At 42.1% G+C, this 19,392-nt stretch overlaps 2 protein-coding genes and 1 non-coding gene across 3 annotated transcripts in view; 1 reads left to right on the forward strand and 2 right to left on the reverse strand.

Moving 5' to 3' along the window:
• Nucleotides 1-2,251: 2,251 nt before the first annotated feature.
• CCDC117 (coiled-coil domain containing 117) lies at nt 2,252-15,725 on the reverse strand. The gene is made up of 5 exons (XM_055323204.1): nt 15,421-15,725; nt 14,763-14,813; nt 8,766-8,990; nt 8,213-8,350; nt 2,252-5,202 (listed from the first exon to the last, which is right to left on the reverse strand). The coding sequence occupies exons 1-5, from the start codon at nt 15,600-15,602 to the stop codon at nt 4,965-4,967; spliced, it is 834 nt and encodes a 277-aa protein (XP_055179179.1). The 5' UTR covers nt 15,603-15,725; the 3' UTR covers nt 2,252-4,964.
• LOC129508437 (U6 spliceosomal RNA) lies at nt 11,145-11,248 on the reverse strand. The gene has a single exon (XR_008664175.1). It is a non-coding gene; the product is annotated as a U6 spliceosomal RNA (small nuclear RNA).
• Nucleotides 15,726-15,952: 227 nt separating the features above from the next.
• Nucleotides 15,953-19,392, forward strand: part of CHEK2 (checkpoint kinase 2) — a 92,533-nt gene continuing 89,093 nt past the window's right edge. Inside the window, exon 1 of the mRNA XM_055322505.1 lies at nt 15,953-16,009. The gene's annotated coding sequence lies outside the window, so the exon portion shown is untranslated. The remainder of the gene's footprint in view (nt 16,010-19,392) is intronic.

Raw genomic sequence — 19,392 nt, forward strand, 5'->3', positions numbered from 1 at the left:
CCCAATGTGGGGCTCAAACTCAGAACCCAAGTCTCACACTTCTGAGCCCACCAGGTGCCCCTACGCTGCTTCCATATCAGAAATGTATAGACAATCTCCAGCTGCCCCCATGATTAGAAATCTGATCACCTGATTTTCTATAACTGAAAACTTAAGTGTTGGGAATTTATTTAGGAATTGTCTAGGCAAATGCAATTATAGATGCATTTTAGCCACTCTCCATAATAGAAGCATCTGGAGATTGAGGCTCAAATAATTTACATTCAATGACATCACATGAAAGAGGCAGCTGCACTAACAGGGATAAGAGGACGTACATAACCTGTGTTGGTCACTGGGGTTTTCAGTTCCTGTACAGATGGGTGAAAATGACTAACCACTGCTCAGCCTTGAGAAAACACCTGCCTTTAAGGACATCTTATTGAAACAAACTGGTTAGAAATAAAAACCAGGACCTTTTTCTGTAAAACCAAAGCAAGATTTATATTAAATGCAGAGGGTTGTCCATAAATGAAAGACAAATGTCTGAACACTATTTCCCTAGGCCTTGTAATACTGACCTATGTGGGCTTCCTTTTCTACTAGACATGCTATTGGAGTGCACACAAAGGAAAGAACTATAGGCAAAAAGTAACATTGCCTACTCCAGGAATATTCTATGGCATCAGTCAAAATCTAGTATCTAAAGAATGAAATATTTACCTTGTGACTTCTCAAATTCATTGAATGGCAAGAAAACTGGCTTGTTGACCCATTAATCAGTTATTGAAAGACAACATACCCTCATCTTGCTGTAACTGTAGCCTAAATGCACGCAATTCAGCTCTAAGATGCCACCGGCAGACTATCTGGACCAAACGGGTACACACAACACTTTTTTTTTTAAGTTTTTTTAAGATTTTATTTATTTATTCATGAGAGACACACAATGAGAGACAGGGGCAGAGACACAGGCAGAGGGAAAAGCAGGCTCCATGCAGGGAGGCGGACGTGGGACTCAATCCCTGGCCTCCAGAATCAGGCCCTGGGCTGAAGGCAGTGCTAAACCGCTGAGCCACCCGGGTGCACACTATTTTCTGAAGGAGTTTAATGTTACACTGACTGAACCATACTTTATTGTGGATTATTTAAGTCTAAATGACATATTCTGGTATTCCATGAAAACACTAAAACCACTGGTCAAGTAGGAAGAACATTGAAGCTGGTTAAGTTCAATTAAAATACTGAATTGTCACTATCTACTTAGGCTTTAGGTTCCAAATCTATCTATAAAGAAATTAGGTAACTTTTAGCTATGATTTCCAAATTTTGGTGAAAAACAATATCCTGAGTTTTCTGTAATTGCAACTCAAACTTACCTCCACCTGCCCACAAATCAGGGATCCAAGTGATCAAGTCAAGGTTGTAAATATGCAGGCAATACTGCCACCCAGTGACCTGTCAGCTCTTAAAGAAATGACCACGTAACTAACATCTTGGAATTTTCCTATTCCTTCTAAAGGTCCTAAACCTATAAAAACAAAAATATTGTGAACTCTATATACCATTTCCAACTCTCTAAACATTTTTTTAAAGATTTCATTTATTCATGAGAAACAGAGAGAGAGAGAGGCGGAGACAGGCAGAGGGAGAAGCAGGCTCCACGCAGGGAGCCCGACGTGGGACTCATCCGATCCGGGGACTCCAGGATCATATCCTGGGTCAAAGGCTAGTGCTAAAGCGCTGAGCCACCCAGGGATCCCCTCTCTAAACATTTTTGACTGTCACTACTGTCATCTGAATACTGGCAATCAATCACCACTGCCGATCAATGCCGTTGACTGACAGCAGCAAACGCATAAGCAGATTAGAAAGCATTCTATAGGTTTTAGAACTGCAAAACAGCCTATTTTGGAAAGTGAACTCACTTATGAAGCTTACCTTTAACCCAACATAATCATCTCTTTGAGATAAATTTAAGTCCCTCTCTGATATGAATGCTGCTTTAAACACAATTTAGAGGGGGACGTCTGGGTGGCTCAGCAGTTTAGCGTCTGCTTTCAACTCAGGGTGTGATCCCAGGGTCCGGGATGGAGTCCCACATTGGGCTCCCTGCATGGAGCCTGCTTTTCCCTCTGCCTGTGTCTCTGCTTCTCTCTCTGTGGGTCTCTCATGAATAAATAAATATTAAAAAACAACAACAACAAAACATATTTAGAGGAAAGCAGAGGTAGCGGATTTGTTATATGCAGAATACAAATACTTCAAAAAGTCAAAACACTTAAGAAGTTTTATTGAAAATAAAATACAGAAACACCAGATTCTCATTTTAAAGTAAAATTGACAGCATCTTCCAGAACCTTCCTAGTACTGCACCATTCTTATCACTATCAACGAAACCAAAATAATTAATGAACCTGCTTATAATAAGCATTCTTTCCATCGTTCCAGCCCCCACCCTATTTTCCCAAATTTTACATTTGCACCTTTTCAAAAATGAGTAGCAGGTTTTATTTTTGTTTCTGTTTTATGACTGATTAATATTTGTGGGAACTGGACTTAATTTGATATTTTTAAAAAAATCCCACACACACCCTACTCAAACTCAGAGAAAATATACATTTGTTCATTAAAGCTCACCTGCTTCAGATAATTTTTCTCTTCACACATTAGCATTGTAAGCCAATGTTTGATCCATGCTTCAAAAGCTGTACAAAATGAAAAGACCTGTTGATTCCCTAAGGAAACCTTAAGGCAAAAGCAAAAGCCTTACACTACAGAAGGAAAACAAAATAAAGGCATGGAGACTGTGGAGACGGCTCAGATGAATAAGCACCACAAGGATGAAGAAAATTTCTGTACAAACATATGCAAAAGGATAAAGTTTAAAAAGGAGCATTAAACATCCATTTTCCTGCAGAAATAATTAACCATGTCAGATAATCTGACTCCTGAAACATTGTTTGGATTTTAATTAACAGACTCTTCATTCTCTCCTGTATTTTACACCAGTGGTATCAGAGCCCTGTATGGAGCTCTTCCTCCTTCCCCCATACAGACCTTTGATCAGAGGCCTCGCCCACAATTCCTATCGAAGCCTATCTTAGTGTCTTTTGGGTCTTTCTTTGGAAGTTCTCACCTTCCCGTCCGTCCTAACACCGGGACTAACTCCAAATTCTGGGCATTCACTTCATGTTTTTGAGTTATACCAGAACAAACTTTTTTAGCACGGCGATTTCTTTAAGGCTACAAACTTTAAGTTGGTCCCATTAAACAATGACCTAAAGGCAGGAGTTTTTCAAACGGCATGAATCAAACACTTGCACATTTCAACAGAATACAGTTTACATTCATCTCTAAATCTGAGATTAAGAAACTATTAGCTGGTTTCCAACTGGTTTTAACACTGGTTTGAAGTTCGAATAATTTTACTGTGTAGACATTAAATATTGTTTAAATATTAAACATTAAATCTTTTCCTGACTATCCAGACAGAAATAGAGAAAGCAGGAACAACAGGCAAGGGAAGAAACAGTCCAATTAACAGACTCGTTACTTCTACACCATCTGTAATAAGGGGAGGGATTTCAGCATGGGTTTTGAAAATGCCTGGGAGCTGGTTTCTAAAGTCACCTCTACTTGGCAGAAGCCATTTTTTATTTCCTACACAAGGTTATCTGATTCCTACAAAGGGGGAAGAAACCCAGAAAACAAAATGAAAAGAACTGGGGTGGTCTCCTGCCGTGTGATGTAAGGGCCAGTATTACACTATTACACTCATTTCATTAAGTTATAGTGGACATTCTGTAGCATTGAAGGAAGTGTTAGTTTACTCGGCACTGAGACATTGTAACACAGAAGAGCCCTTCCTGAGAAATAAAAAAAACTTCAATCCTGGTTATCCCCAAAGGACACCTTGAGCCTGGTTTAGTTCCTAAAGATGAAGATGTCCTGCTAGCAGGAAGCTATTCTCTACTAACTGAGGTTTACTGCCCAACAGCTGAAGCACCAGGCAGAGTGGCTAGTTCAGTACATCTCAACGTCACTTACCCATAGGTTCTCAGTTAATTATTCATCATTATTTTCTACATTAATGCCAAAATACTCAACTTGCTAATATAGGTACAACCTTTTTAAAAATACCTATCAGTGCCAGGCTTCGCTGACATGGCAGTTCCTTGGGATAACTTAAGGGAGGCTTCTCCCATAGTCAATCTGCACATGGGTTACCTCTCAATCGCTTTTTAAGGATCGATCAAAGTTAAAGAAGTTGTAAACATTTCTGAATAACTGGGCTTATTAATTATGCAAGGGAAACCAAGGAGCAACAGTAGCACAAGGCAAAAAAGCCTTGAAGGAAAAATCTTTTCTTTGTATTTTCATTGCATTTTCAGAGGTGAGCCACACAGCTACCAGCTATTTCATCAACATAGCTACTCAGAATTGACAATATACAAGTCTCAGAGCTCCTATTAAATCTCTTAGCAAAAGGCTCAAGCTACTGCTTTCCTCCCTCCTCTTCCCAATCATATATAGTCACCACTGTAAACAAGAGCTCTGATCTGAAGATGCAGTTGTGACTCAGCTGTCAGAGTACATAGTAGGAGCATCCTTCTTTCTTAATGCATCGTTTTCAGATTCAAGTGTCTAAATATTTGCCAACTATCTGAATGGTTTAGACAATGTGACAGATGACTTAAGTCACCCTTAGACACACAGCTTATATACTTGCCTTTGCAAGCTAATTTCACATTCCCTTAATAAGCTCCCTAGTAAACCGTTTTCCCTCGAGACAAGCTTCCTTGGCAAAAAGTTGGATTCACGAAATGGCTACCCAAAATCAGAGTCCCACCCCAAATCACAGGTGGAGATATTACACCCGTTTCATAAAACTTTCAAGTCCCTATACTATACAAATACAAGGAGGCTCACGACTAAATACATGAGCCACCTAAAATTTGACAACTTTAGTATAGAAACTGGTTTTAGAGTTCCATCTCTTCTTCTGTGCAAGCAGCTGTCTCCAAACTATTGTAAACAGGCATCCCCGTTTGCCGAGGTTCCAAGAACAGTTCAGTTCTCCCAGGGAAGGCAGTGCCAGCAGCTGCATGCTTAGTTTGGCTCTCTCCTGTGTAGTTCTTAGCATTAGATGACGGCTTTGGCTTATCAGAAAGGAGTTCAGGGAGAGGTTTCCAGAGCACAAGCTCCATGGAAGGACGGCTCCTATGAAATAAAAAAGATTTTTATCAAAAATTTTAGGATATGGAAATAAAAGATACATGTTGAATGTTTGCTATCAAATATCTAGAATTAAGAACTGAAGGCATCAAAATAAATTTTTGATGATCTAAATAGATCTTTAGAAAGGCCACTCGAATACATACAATTTTATAGTACTGTCCATATTTTTAGAGATTTATTTTAGAGAAAAAAAGCAGAACCATATGCACATGAGTAGGGGGAGGAGCAGAGGGAGACACACAGAATCCCAAGCAGGCTCTGCTGAGCATGGAGTGAACTACTGGCTCAATTCTAGGACCTTGAGATTATGACCCAAGCCGAAATCAAGAATTGGATGCTTAACGTGCCCCTGTTCTGCACATATTTTTAAGCAAACGAACTAGTTATATTGATGTGATTTAAAGTGATACAGGGCAGCCCCAGTGGCTCAGCGGTTTAGCGCCGCCTTCATCCCAGGGCCTGATCCTGGAGACATGGGATTGAGTCCCAAGTCGGGCTCCCTGTATGGAGCCTGCTTTTCCCTCTGCCTGTGTCTCTGCCCACCCCCCCCCCCCGCGCTTTGTCTCTCATTTTTTAATCTTAAAAAAATAAAAAATAAAATAAGTAAGTAAATAAAGTAATACAGGGGTGCCTGACTGGCTCAGTCAGTAGAACACGTGACTCCTGATCCTGGGGTTCTAAGTTCGAGCCCCACACTGGGTGTAGAGATTAGGTACGATCTTTAAAAATAATATAAAAGCAAAACAAACAAAAATATATAAAAGCAACATAAATATTCAATATGAAAAATAGAGGCCCTTAATTTAATGTCATAATTTTTTTTTTTAAGATTTTATTTATTTATTCATGAGAGACACAGAGACACAGGCAGAGAGAGAAGCAGGCTCCACTCAGGGAGCCCAACGTGGGACTCGATCTCAGGTCTCCAAGATCACACCTCAGGCTGCAGGCAGCGCTAAACCGCTGCACCACCAGGACCGCCCTAATGTCATAAATTTCTTAAATTGTGGTTAATATTAGTAGTTATGGGCTACTACTACTTTGTACTAAATCATTATAAATGAAAATGAAATACTGACCAAACACATTAAAAATATCTCCCTATGCCTTTTGCTTAGTACAGCTACAAAGCAGAATGCTTTTTGCAATAAGCCCAAATGATTATGTCCCCAATGCCTGCCTCTGCCTCAGTCCTCCTCCACTCAATGATGGTTTGGTGGTTTCTGGGACCCAAAGGCAAGTAAGACAAATCACACTGAAGAACACACTCAAAAGCTAGCTTCTGGAAAACTACCAAGAAAAAAAGTGCTATTTTTTAGGCTATAGAGCAACATGACCTGCTTGACAAAACTATTTACCCACTCTCAGAGCTGAGTAGTTTATTATAGGCCCAAGCTAAGGGGCTAATGCAAAACTTCCGTGATCTAACATCACCTGAACCAACTATGGCCAAAGGCAGTAATTCCCCATCTACCTGGCATCACTGGAGCTGGTGTTCTAAGAGATTTTTTCAGATACCTGAATCTACTCTATGTATGAATCTATTTAGTCTTTCCTAGGCAACACGTAAATGGCACTTTATAACTTGACTACTATTTTACACGTGAATAATGACTGTTTCAGATCATGTAAACTCAAGGACTATAAGAATTACAGGGCTATCATTAGGTTTTGTGTCAACAGCCCCCAAGCCTGCTTTGTTCTTTACACTCTTACGTTTCCTCTCTTGTCCTCACATGATTATTCTGCCACTACCCACTACTATGAGTTTGTTCTCACTTCCTGTTTCTGTGTTTCTACTCTGATGTTCTGGGAAACCAGATAATTAAACTCATTAAACTATGGCTAACTTAAGAGCAAAATGGCTTAGAGACATCTGGGTGGCTCAGTGGTTGAGCATCCGCCTTCGGCTCAGGGCGTGATCCCGGTCCGGGAATCGAATCCCCCATCAGGCTTCTTGTGAGGAGCATGCTTCTTCCTCTGCCTGTGTGTCTGCCTCTCTCTGTCTCTCATGCGTAAAATAAAATAAAATAAAATAAATAGCAAAATGGCTCAGAGCTAAAGCCCTGACGGGCTATCCACTATGAGATAATAATGTCAGCTTTGGATTGTGGCCTTTGTGGTAACTATTTTGACTACTGGGAGATTTCTTTTGGTTTGTTTTCTAGGTCTCAGTGGTGTTCCTGAATAATTGAGAGAGACTGGTAAGCAAGAGCTTTTGAAATGTGGTTCCCATATCTTATGACAAGAATTTAGGAGAGAATGAACTCTCTTGCCAATCCTCCCAATCCCAAATAACAGATGATAGTGCATTTCAGGACTTCAAAAGAATTGGAGGTTAAGAAGGTAAGGTAGCCACTCCTGCACACTTCAAACTTCTCCTTGCACAGCATTTTGCTCACCCCCAATGAACTAAGAAAGAGGCCTATATTGGGACACCTGGGTGGCTCAGCGGTTGAGCATCTGCCTTTGGCCCACAGCATGATCCTGGAGACCCGGGATCGGTCCCACATTGGGCTCCCTGCATGGAGCCTGCTTCTCCCTCTGCCTGTGTCTCTTCTCTGCCTCTCTCTCTGTCTCTCATGTATACATAAATAAAATCTTAAAAAAAAAAAAAAAAAGAAAAGAAAAAGAAAAAGGCCTATATCCAACCTAAGCTAAATATAAAACCTATTGTGCTTTCATTTTGCTGGTGATCAGGGGACAAAGAGAGGACTAGGATAGGACAGGCCATGTCTAGAGACAATGGGTTTCTCTTCAAGATCATAATTAAACAGAACCAAGGGGGTGCCTGGGTGGCTCATTTGGTTAATCCTCTAACTTTGATTTTGGTTCAAGTCATGATCTCAAGATTGTGGGATCAAACCTTGTGTTGGGCTCTGTGCTCAGCATGGAGTCTGCTTGTCCCTCTGCCTCTGTTCCTTCCCCTGCTCCATCTCAAATAAATACATTTTAAAAAATAAATAAATGGAAACCAGGAGCCAACACTTACATGGACTCAATCATTTTCTTTGTAAAGACTTCATCAAATTCCCTCTTCAAACTGGTTTTCATGGTGTCAGAAAGAACAAGACTGGGGAGATGATTGATATTTCTGTCAGCTTCCACTTCCTCATCTTCGTCAATTATCCTAAATAAAGACAGCAGAAGCAGAGAAAGAAAAATTATCTAGTCAAGCTATTATATATATTCTAGTAATTAGATGAAATTTAAAAACACAATAAAGGCAAGAGGTGCTACAGGAAAAGATCAAGTAAAATATGAGACTCCAAGGGAAAAAGTACATACATGCAATCAGATTTGAAGAATGTGTCCTTGAAAATTCCCATAAACCAAAAATTTATATTCAGAGAGTAGGTGAAAATATTTAGCACAGTTCTATGAGCTTAACATTAAATGTGCAAACTCCTGAGTTCTCAGATTTTTCATAGTCTGAGAGGCTGAGGATCACCGTTATTACTCAATGATGAATTAGACTAGCTTAAATGAGTAGAGACGTCACAGAGGAACAGCAAATAAGCCAGCAACATATGCTACCCATTTACCTGTCCTCAATTTCTTGAAGCCTCCTTCGGGCAACTTCACACTGTGGTTCTCCGGTTGTCTGATCCATTTCTTCACAAATAACATCTAACATGCCAGGTGCGGAGAGGCCACTAGTGCACGGATTTACTCCATGACTCTCTATATCCTGATGTGCACAAAGAATCCAGTCATTAGGACCAGCACAGAGCCCTGCTTCAGTTAGCCTTTTCTTTCTTACTGGACAACTGAAAAAAAAAATTCAATGACAATTCAGAGTCATATAAATGAAATGTTTATCATCCCTATCTCTAACCAAACTCTCATGTAAAAAAAAAAAATCTGATTTTTTGACAGCATGTGATTATAAGATAGGAAATCATTAATTTTCTTTTCTGTCATTCTAACAGCCTCGAGAGATGTTTTCTTCTGCTCTGACAAATTAGACTGTACCTGCAAGATTGTGCTTTTTTCAGATTAGTGTTCAATGTGGGAACTTAGAAGTCATTCCCATTTCTTTGGCTCTGGATAGGTCAAATGGAAAGAAACCAAAATCACAAAGCGGCAGTTGAGCACCAGTCATATTTTGTCCTAATTCTGCTTGCTCCATATGGGGAGGTGGTCTACAGGCATCCTATCTTCCCTTAGGGCAAAAAATATATAACTTCATTAGGTCTGTTCCAAGTAGTACAGGTTGCAGAAGACATTAAAAAACTTTATTTATTTATTTACTTGAGAGAGAGAGAGAGAGAGAGAGAGACAGACAGACAGACACCAAGCAGTAGCATGCATACATGTGTGCACAAGCAGGGGAAGGGGCAGAAGCAGGCTCCCCAAAGAGTAGGGAGCCTGATGCAGGGGCTCGATCCCAGAACCCTGGGGTCGTGACCTAAGCAGAAGGCAGCCACTTAACCAACAAGGTCACCCAGATGCCTCCAATACTGCTGATTTCTTGGTCCTCTGAAATGTCAGAAGACTCTTATTTGGCTCTGAGTCCCTTACTATAATGGGGTACATTTTTCTCCCACTTTGCATCATAAACCATTTTCACTTCCTAGAAAAATTTATATTTCATAGAGCCCTTAGAGTTCATCAACTTAACTTTTGCAGATTTGGAAACTAAGACCTAAAAAAGCTAAAGTGCCCTCTTCTAAGTGTCATATAAGGTAGAGTTGCATGTTGGACACAAGTCAGAGCTCCATGCTCTTTTCACTGAAACTGATGGCCTCCTTAAGGAAGTTCAAACACTTCAAGCTCTAACCATGAACTAGTATTTGCATGCACTGCAACATGCCCAATTTAGCTGAAAACTGTCTGAAGCAGGTTAAATTCTGAAGCAGGTTAAATAGACAACTATAAAATATATATATATATATAGACAACTATTCTATTTAAGTCCCAAGACCAGATGTACTTTATTGCTTGGGCATTAGCAAGTACAGCCTCAAAAAACAGAACACAGCTCTGCAACCTAAAAAAAAAAAAAAAAAAAAAATCATTAACGGCTACCACAGCTTATGACTCTATAAACTGAAGGTCAAAGGAAGTGGTATGTATTTTACAAAGAGAAATTTCTTTTTGTTTTTTTTTTTAAGATTTTATTTATTTACTCATGAGAGAGACAGAGGCAGAGACAGAGAGGCAGAGACACTGGCAGAGGGAGAAGCAGGCTCTCCCTGCCGACATGGAACTCAACCCGGGGTCTCCAGAATCCCGCCCTGGGCCGAAGGCAGGTGCTAAACCGCTGAGCCACGCAGAGATCCCCATAAAGACAAATTTCTAATCCTGTTAAGACTACAAAACAAAACACAAAAAAACCTGCAAAAATCAACATTAAAGCCTCTGGCAATATAAAATCTGACAAATAGTGATGCTCTTTCGAACCTAGACTTTTATTGGAATCGGCTATTAAATAATTTAAGTGTTTAGATTTTTTTTTTTTTTTATGATAGTCACAGAGAGAGAGAGAGAGAGAGGCAGAGACACAGGCAGAGGGAGAAGCAGGCTCCATGCACCGGGAGCCCGATGTGGGATTCGATCCCGGGTCTCCAGGATCGCGCCCTGGGCCAAAGGCAGGCGCCAAACCGCTGCGCCACCCAGGGATCCCAAGTGTTTAGATTTTTAAAGTCTTTGAGTACAGTTGACATGCAATGTTACATTAGTTTCAGATGTACAACGTAGTGATTCAACAACACTGTATCTTATGCTATGCTCACAACTGTAGTTATCAGGATAGGGTGCCTGCCTTTAGTTCAAGTCATAATCCCAAAGTCCTGGGATTGAGCCACACATCATCGGGCTCTCTGCTCAGCAGGGAGTCTGCTTCTCCCTCTCCTCTTTGCTCCACTCATGCTAATAAATAAAATCATTAAAAAAAAAACACACAACTGTAGCTATCATCTAAATATATGGAACCCCTCACAAATTTGCATATCATTCTTGCACAAGGGCCCATGCTAATCGTCTTTGTATTGTTCCAATTTTAGTCTATGCTGCCAGAGTAAGCACGAGAATATGTTTAATTTATAATTTGCTTTAATTGATAAGAAAACATTAAGAATGTATAGCTATACATCACATATTTCTGTAGTACCTGGATAGTTTTGCGGTGTTTTGGAAAGCAGGAGAAAAGCTACACACATAAAACCAGCTAAGAAAACGCAGAAAAAATCTGTACAGGTAATTTCCTAGTACATCCAACAATTCAACTATGAAATGCAACTGAGTTTAAGAGCTGGGTTCTGATCTCTGACCTCCAACATGATTTGGACTGTATTATTTTATGCCTGTAGGTCCGTTTTGCATATAATTAGAGATCAATGATAATTAAGTTTCAAAGAAAATGAGCTATAAAAGACTTCAAAGTACAGATAAGAGCCATGGAAGTGGCAGGTGGGCAGTACACTTCTGGGCATTAGGTATTCAAATGTCAAGCTCCTCATTCTCAGGGGTTTAATCTCTCCATCTGTAAATTAAAGGCAGTTTAATTTTTTAAAGTAAGTGTTACATCCAATGTAGGGCTGGAACTCCCAACCCGCAAGATCAAGGATTGCATGCTCCTTGGACAGAACCAGCTACGCACCCCAAAGTTGGTTACATTTTTAAGCCAACAAATTTTATGCTTCAAACTTTTCACACTGGAACTCTTTATTCATTTATCTCTTTTTTTTTTTAAGATTTAATTAATTTATTTTAGAGAGCGTGAGCAGGAGTAAGGGTGCGGGGTGGTGGAGAGAAGCAGATTCCTTGCTGAGTGTGGAGCCTGACACTGGGCTTGATCTCCTGACCCTGAGATCACTACTTGAGCCAAAACCAGGAATCGGCCGTTCAACAGACTGAGCCACCCAGGTGCCCCTATTCACTTATCTTATAGTATATGCCAAAAGAAAAAAGCAAAGAGATCCCTGTGTATCTGCAGCAATCCCAGGGCAATTAAGAATATAAATATTGTCTGGTGTGGTGGTTTTTAAACTAAGGCAACTTTTAAATCTATTTAGCCTATGCATCAGCAAGCAAGAGTGGAAAATCCAAAGTTTCTGCTGTCCAAAAAGCAAACAAATAAGCAAAACTTACACAAAGTAAAAAGACCAATGACAAATTTTGGGGAAACATAACACACATAATAAACTACTGATTTCTGGGGCGACTGGGTGGCTCAGTCAGTTATACATCTGACTTTGGTTCAGGTCATGGTCTCAGGCTTCTGGGATTAAGCCCCACACCAGGCTCCCTACTCCACAAGGAGCCTGTTTCTCCCTCTGCCTGCTGCTCCCCCTGCTTGTGCTCCCTGTCCAATAAAAAAAATAAAATCGGGATCCCTGGGTGGCGCAGCGGTTTGGCGCCTGCCTTTGGCCCAGGGCGCGATCCTGGAGACCTGGGATCGAATCCCACGTCGGGCTCCCGGTGCATGGAGCCTGCTTCTCCCTCTGCCTGTGTCTCTGCCTCTCTCTCTCTCTGTGCTATCATAAATAAATAAAAATTAAAAAAAAAAAAAAAAGGAAAAAAAAAATAAAGGCCAGGAAAACATTCCTTTAAGAAAAAAAAAAAAAATAAAAAAATAAAATCTTTTAAAGAAGCAATAAGCTACTTTTTGTACTAGAGATTTCTTATACATGAACATGAAAAAGATCAATAAGCCAATAGAAAATGTGCAAAAACAGGAACAAATGACACACTTAAACACAAATGTATTAAATGTAAAGATGTTCAAAATAACTTTAGTTTACCAAATATAAATCAAAACAGTGGTCTGAAAAAAAGATCTAATTTTAAGTATAAAATCCTATGCTAACACAATTCAATGAATAATTAGAAAACAAACATCCATGAAAATAACATTCAAGATATTGACCCTCACCAACATCCCAAAATGGTACTCTATTTCCTTTTCCCTACAGGTAAACACTAGGTTATTTACTTCTTTTTAAAAATACATCATCATGGGATCCCTGGGTGGCGCAGTGGTTTGGCGCCTGCCTTTGGCCCAGGGCGCGATCCTGGAGACCCGGGATCGAATCCCACGTCGGGCTCCCGGTGCATGGAGCCTGCTTCTCCCTCTGCCTGTGTCTCTGCCTCTCTCTCTCTCTCTCTCTCACTGTGTGCCTATCATAAATAAATAAAAATTAAAAAAAAATACATCATCATGCATGTAGATATGCATCCCTACACTATGTTTAGTTTTGCCCAGCTTTCAACTGTATGCTTAAAGAATTTATACTGTACATATTCTTGGATGTTTCTTTTGCTCATACTATGCTTATAAGACATATCTACATTGATAGGTATAATACATTCCATTTTCTCCCCTTTTTTGCTTAATACAACTCCATTGTATGAATTTGTAATTTTCTTTATCCATTTTACTACTGAGGGACATACAGGTCTTTTCTGCTTTGAGCTATTATGAACAAGGATGCTATGGACTTTCTTGTGTCTCCTGTTCCAATCGTGTACACATTCAAGAGGTGAACTGTTGGGTAACAGAGTATGTATGTATGTCTTTAACTTACTAGATAATGCCAAACTATTTCCCAAAGTGCTTGTACTGTCTCAACTATAATACTGCATTGGTGCTCCAGTACCTAGTGGTAAAGTAGCATATCTCATTGAGGCTTTACTAGGCATTCCTCTGAAGACTGATAAGGTTGAATGAACACCTTTCATTTATTGGTCATTTGGATATCCTCTTTGATTCTTCCATTCATTTTTCTATTAGACTGCCTGTCTATGAGATACAATTTTTTAACCTTTGAGTTTAGTGAAAAAGTTTGAAAAGACAGTTCTGGTGAGAAGATGGAGAAACAGGCATTTCCACTGTTAAAAGGAATATAAATCGGCAACACTCTTGTTCAAAATTTAAAATGCAAGCAATTCAGCACCTAGGAATCCATTAACCCACTTGCAAATATACACAAGGAACTTTAAAAAGAATGGACACAGTAGCTTTAATCTACAGTAAAAGCAAAAGATTAGATATAATTTAGAAATCTATCAACAGGAGACTAATTAATGATCTATACCTAGCCTTCCAACAGAAATATATTCAATGTTGCAAAAGAAATGCACCCATATGCAACAAACTAGGAGAGTAAAATAAAAAGATCCAAGTGTTGCACAACGAGGGGAGTTACCTTTTACAAATGTAGAAGAGCAGAGGTATATACAGTTATAAACTTGTTAAGCTTTTAGATTATCTTCCAAAAGGGACATAGGAAACAGGTAACAGGCACTCTAAGACTTTACAATTTGTATCCTTTTGCACACCTGAAATTCTTTTAACTTTGTCCATGTCGTAATATTCACATGGATGAAAATGCAAACATTACTAAGGAGTAGAGGGAGAAGTGTCCCTCTGATATGCCAGCTACCCAGTTACTTTCCCCAAAAGGCAACCAGTTACCAGTTCCTTGTATCGCCCTGCAGAGATACTTAATGATTCACCTTTTCACTTAAATAGTCGAGGATATAAAACAGGTTAAATTTAAGCGACCTAAGGTGAACAGATGGCACCTGACACTTACTCATCATCCTCCTCCTCTCGCTTGTGTTTCTTTTTACAGCGCACTGAAACACTGTTGAAACAAACAAACAAACAAACAAACATTAGTCAATTGAGAAATTCACTGAGCCTGTGCTCTCGGCCTCCACTCTCCCTTTCCCCAACAATCTCGCTCATTCCACGAGTACTGGCTGTCCCCTTCCAGGCCGACTGGGATTGGACAGACAGATCACAAGGTCGCTCAGGTTGGGTGGTCCCGACATAACTAGAAGTTGAAATCTCAACTTCCCACTTTGCCAAGGGAGTGGGAAACACAGCTGGAGGGACTGACCTACGTAGGGGAAAACGTTTCTGGGGGCAAGCACGGTGCTCATAAGCACCGCACTTACGATCCCACTAACAGGACCCGCTTCTGCCCCACGCTGCGGGCGAGAAAGCCGAGTGGGGGCGGGGCCCTGGAGGTCAGCCCCCGCGGCCGTGCCCAGGGCGCCTCCGCGCTGCGGTCGGCCGGGCTCGGGAAAGCCTCGGCGCCGCGCCGCTCGGGTCCGCTCCGGACTCCCGGGCGCCTTACGGCTAACGCCCCCGGGGCTCAGGCGCCCCCCGCCGAGGGTCGTGAGGACGCGTAACGAGCCCGAGCCGCGCGCCCGCCCGCCCCGCGCCGCGCCCGCCGGGCTCCTCACCGTCCGCGCGCCGCGCTCCCGCCCGCGGGGCTCGGGGCGGCGCGGGGTCCCGGCCGCGGAACCAGCTCGGCGCCGTCCGCTCCCGGCGGGAAGGCCCGGGCGGGGAAGGCCGGCGGCGGCTGCAGGAAGTCCGGACCGCCGCTCAAGGGGAGGCCGCTGAAGGGCCGGCCGAGCGCGGCCATGGCCGGGGAGACCAGGAGGCTGCGCCCACGGCCACGACCGCCCGCGTCCCCAGGCCCGGCAGCTGCGGCCACAGCGACGGCAGAGAGGCGCCCGCCTCTGAGCCCGCTCTCGACCCCACGTCACGCCTTCTAGAACCCTCCACCCCGGGCCGCCCCGGGGCACGCCGGGATTTGTTGTGTGTGGAGAGTGGCTGCCGCGAGGGATACTGGGAGTTGCAGTCCGAGCGGACTACAACTGGGATGGCCGCCTCTGCCTGCCTCGCGTTTCTGTAGCTGTTTTCTCAGTCGTAAAACCTGATAACAACAGCACCTATCTTCTTAGGGTTGATGGGAGAAGCAAATGAATTACAACATCCTGAAGCGCCTGCCTGGTTCAGTGGGTAGAGCCTGTGACTGGATCTCGGGTGGTGAGCTCAAGCCCCATGTTGGGCATACATCCTACTTTTTATTTTATTTATTTATTAATAAGAGACACAGAGAGAAAGGGCAGAGACAGCGGCAGAGGGAGAAGCAGGCTCCATGCAGGGAGCCCCATGTGGGGACTCGATCCCGGGTCTCCAGGATCACGCCCCGGGCCGAAGGCAGGCGCTAAACCGCTGGGCCACCCGGGCTGCCCAGATCCTACTTTAAAAAACGAAAACTACATCTCTTAGAGCAATGCTTGGCATATAGCACATACTCATTAACTATCAGCTATTAATTATTTCCGTGTTTTAATATGAATAAAGTTTGGTGTTGTCTTAGGGGGAACAGCTTGGAGGTATCTGTAAAATACTCAGAGCACTGTGAGAGGTAGTGTCAAGTCTAAGGCCTCTGCCTAGATCTGGAAACAGTCTTGCCGGAGGGGCTAGCAGAGTTGGTTGACCCCAAATGACATGAGAGACAGGCAAAATAACAACTTAATTTCTTTACTACTAATACTCCATTGAGAAGTCCTTGAAATAGGCCGGGACATTCCTCTAGGAACCCAGAGCTGCCTCAATGTTAATACTTTGCAAAAGTATTGCAAAAGGCGATCTTAGCTTGATATTAGCTTGACCTCCATGATCCTGTAAGTCTATTTTAACACATATAAAATTCCTTTGGAAACTTTATCTCTACTTCCCAAGAGACATGTTAGCAGTCATCCTCCAAGCATATGACCCACCCATATTCATGTAAAGAATCTCATAACTAAAGTTTTACTAGATAGTAATAAATGGCCTTTTCCTAACAATAGCTGTCCCCTCAAGGTCTTAGAAACCTTGCTTCCAAAATTTCTTAGAGACTTATGATATTCCCTAACCCCCTCCCAACTTGAAAGTATATCATCAGCCACTCCTCACCCCCCAGCACAGCTCTTTCTGCCCACGGGTCCTGTCCCTGTACTTTAATAAAACCACCTTTTTGCCCCCAAGATGTCTCAAGAATTCTTGCTTGGCCCTCGGCTCCGACCCCAACACTTTCCTATATCACCAACCGCTGATCTTACCATTTTTCCCATCTCAGAGAATGACACTACTTTCAGTCTGGTTGCTTATACCAAAGTCAATGCTCTTTGGCCAAAAACCACCTAAACACGCCTATAATTAAACAGATTTACTCCTGCTTATAGTGAGGGAGTGTCTCAGCAAAGAGGTGTCAGAAAAGGCTTCTTTTAGGATTTGGGACTGTCTTAGGTGATTTGGGGGAAAGTTCAAGAAAGCAGGGCTTTGTTCTAGAATTAATATTGTCAGGAAGCAGGGATAGTTTTATGATTGGGTAACTTAGTTGATCTTTCCTAGAAAGTAGGAAGAATGAAGGGATGCTATAAATAGTAAGGAAGCAAAGTCCTGGGGATCTCTGGGTGGCTCAGCGGTTTAGCGCCTGCCTTTGGCCCAGGGCGTGATCTTGGAGTCCGGGCTCATGTCCCGCATCGGGCTCCCTGCACGGAGCCTGCTTCTCCCTCTGTTTATGTCTCTGCCCCTCCCCCCCCTCTATGAATAAATAAAATCTTTAAAAAACAAACAAACAAATTGACATGAGACAGATTAACAAGAGAAAACCAGACTTAATTTTGTGCATACAGGAAATCCACATAGACAAGAAATTCCAAACATAGTGAACCGGTGGGCACCTGGGTGCCTCAGTTGGTTAAGCTTCTGCCTTTGACTCAGGTGATGATCCTGGAGTCCTGGGATCCAGCCCCACATCTGGCTCCCTGCTTGGTGGGGAGACTGCTCCCTCTCCCTTTGCCCTGCTCAAGGACACACTCTCTCAAATAAAATCTTTAAAAAAAACACCCCACAAAACCATAGTCAACAAGAGGTTTACAGGAGCTTAGAAGAGGTATAAGGGATCAAGAATACAAAGGGGAGGGGATCCCTGGGTGGCTCAGCGGTTTAGCGCCTGCCTTCGGCCCAAGGCGTGATCCTGGGGTCCCAGAACAGAGTCCTACATCGGGCTCCCTGCATGGAGCCTGCTTCTTCCTCTGCCGGTGTCTCTGCCTCTCTCTCTCTGTCTGTGTCTCTCATGAATAAATAAATAAAATCTTAAAAAAAAAAAAAAAAAGAATACAAAGAGAATAACCAGCAGGAAAATGAGACATGCTTTTGGAAAACAAAGTTTGCCTTATTATGCATATGTTTCTTAGGTAAAGAGGAATCTCTGTTAATGGCTCTGTTCCGGGTAAAGCAGGCAGTTGAGGGGGGTGGTAAAGAGCTTTTCTTGAATCTACTGGATTTTAATTGCTTTTAAGTCAAAATGCTGTTCATGCAAAAGTGGCCCCATACACTTGTACTCTGCATATCATTTTCAGACTACTTTCCACCTAACTGTATTTCTTGAATGGCTACCCAAATGCATTCTTTAGTTCGTAAGTCTGTACCAAGTTGTATATTCCTTATCAGGCAATGTACTATACTAGAATAACTTACTATGTACTACCTATTTGCAGGTGCTCTTTACCCAAATTAAGTCAAGTATTCCTCACAACACTGTCAATTGGATGCTTTTCTTACGCCTCACTTTACAGATAAGAAAACTGAGGCAAGTTTTAGTTCCCAATTCCCCTATTTATAAGTGAAAGGGTTCAATCCCAGGTCTGAGACCTTAGACCCTGTCCTAAATTGCTAGGCTCTGCTCCATCCCGTTGAATTTCCCAGCAGAAAGTGCTTTGGAGGAATAAAGGAAAGCCTCACTAGAGTGTGTCTGAGACTGACTCCTTGTGGCTTCAGACCCTGGAAGCAAAAGACTGAGGATTATTATGCATTATCTCCTACAGTAACCTGAGAAGAGCGGTAGAGAATTTGATGGTGGCCACCGAGAGCATCTCTTCTTTCTAGTAACAGTCTAGGTCTGCCTCTTTGAGGGGACTTCCAGTTAACCTCTCAGGAAATTGATGGGCCAGACATAGACATTTTGACAGTACCCTCTTGACTCTGTTCTCCTGGTGGCTAATCTTATCTGCTAGCTTTTTAGAAACAACAGTATTTTCTGGTTATAAAACTAACAGTCTAGTAGAAAATGATAGGAGGTGGTGATAAAAGTATATAGAATCAATTTTTTTAAAGCCTTCATAGCATCCCACAGGAAGCTCCGTTATATGAATATCTTTCATGATTCAGTTTTGAATGTAGGTGAGGTCCAGACCCTATGGCTAAGAAAGAATTCTTGAGACGTCTTTGGTGCAAAAGAGGTGATTTTATTAAAACATCTGATGAAAGGGATCCCTGGGTGGCTCAGCGGTTTGGCACCTGCCTTTGGCCCGGGCGCGATCCTAGAGTCCCGGGATCGAGTCCCAAGTCAGGCTCCCGGCATGGAGCCTGCTTTT

This window comes from Nyctereutes procyonoides, unplaced genomic scaffold (assembly GCF_905146905.1).
Source record: "Nyctereutes procyonoides isolate TBG_1078 unplaced genomic scaffold, NYPRO_anot_genome, whole genome shotgun sequence".
Classification (NCBI taxonomy): domain Eukaryota; kingdom Metazoa; phylum Chordata; class Mammalia; order Carnivora; family Canidae; genus Nyctereutes; species Nyctereutes procyonoides.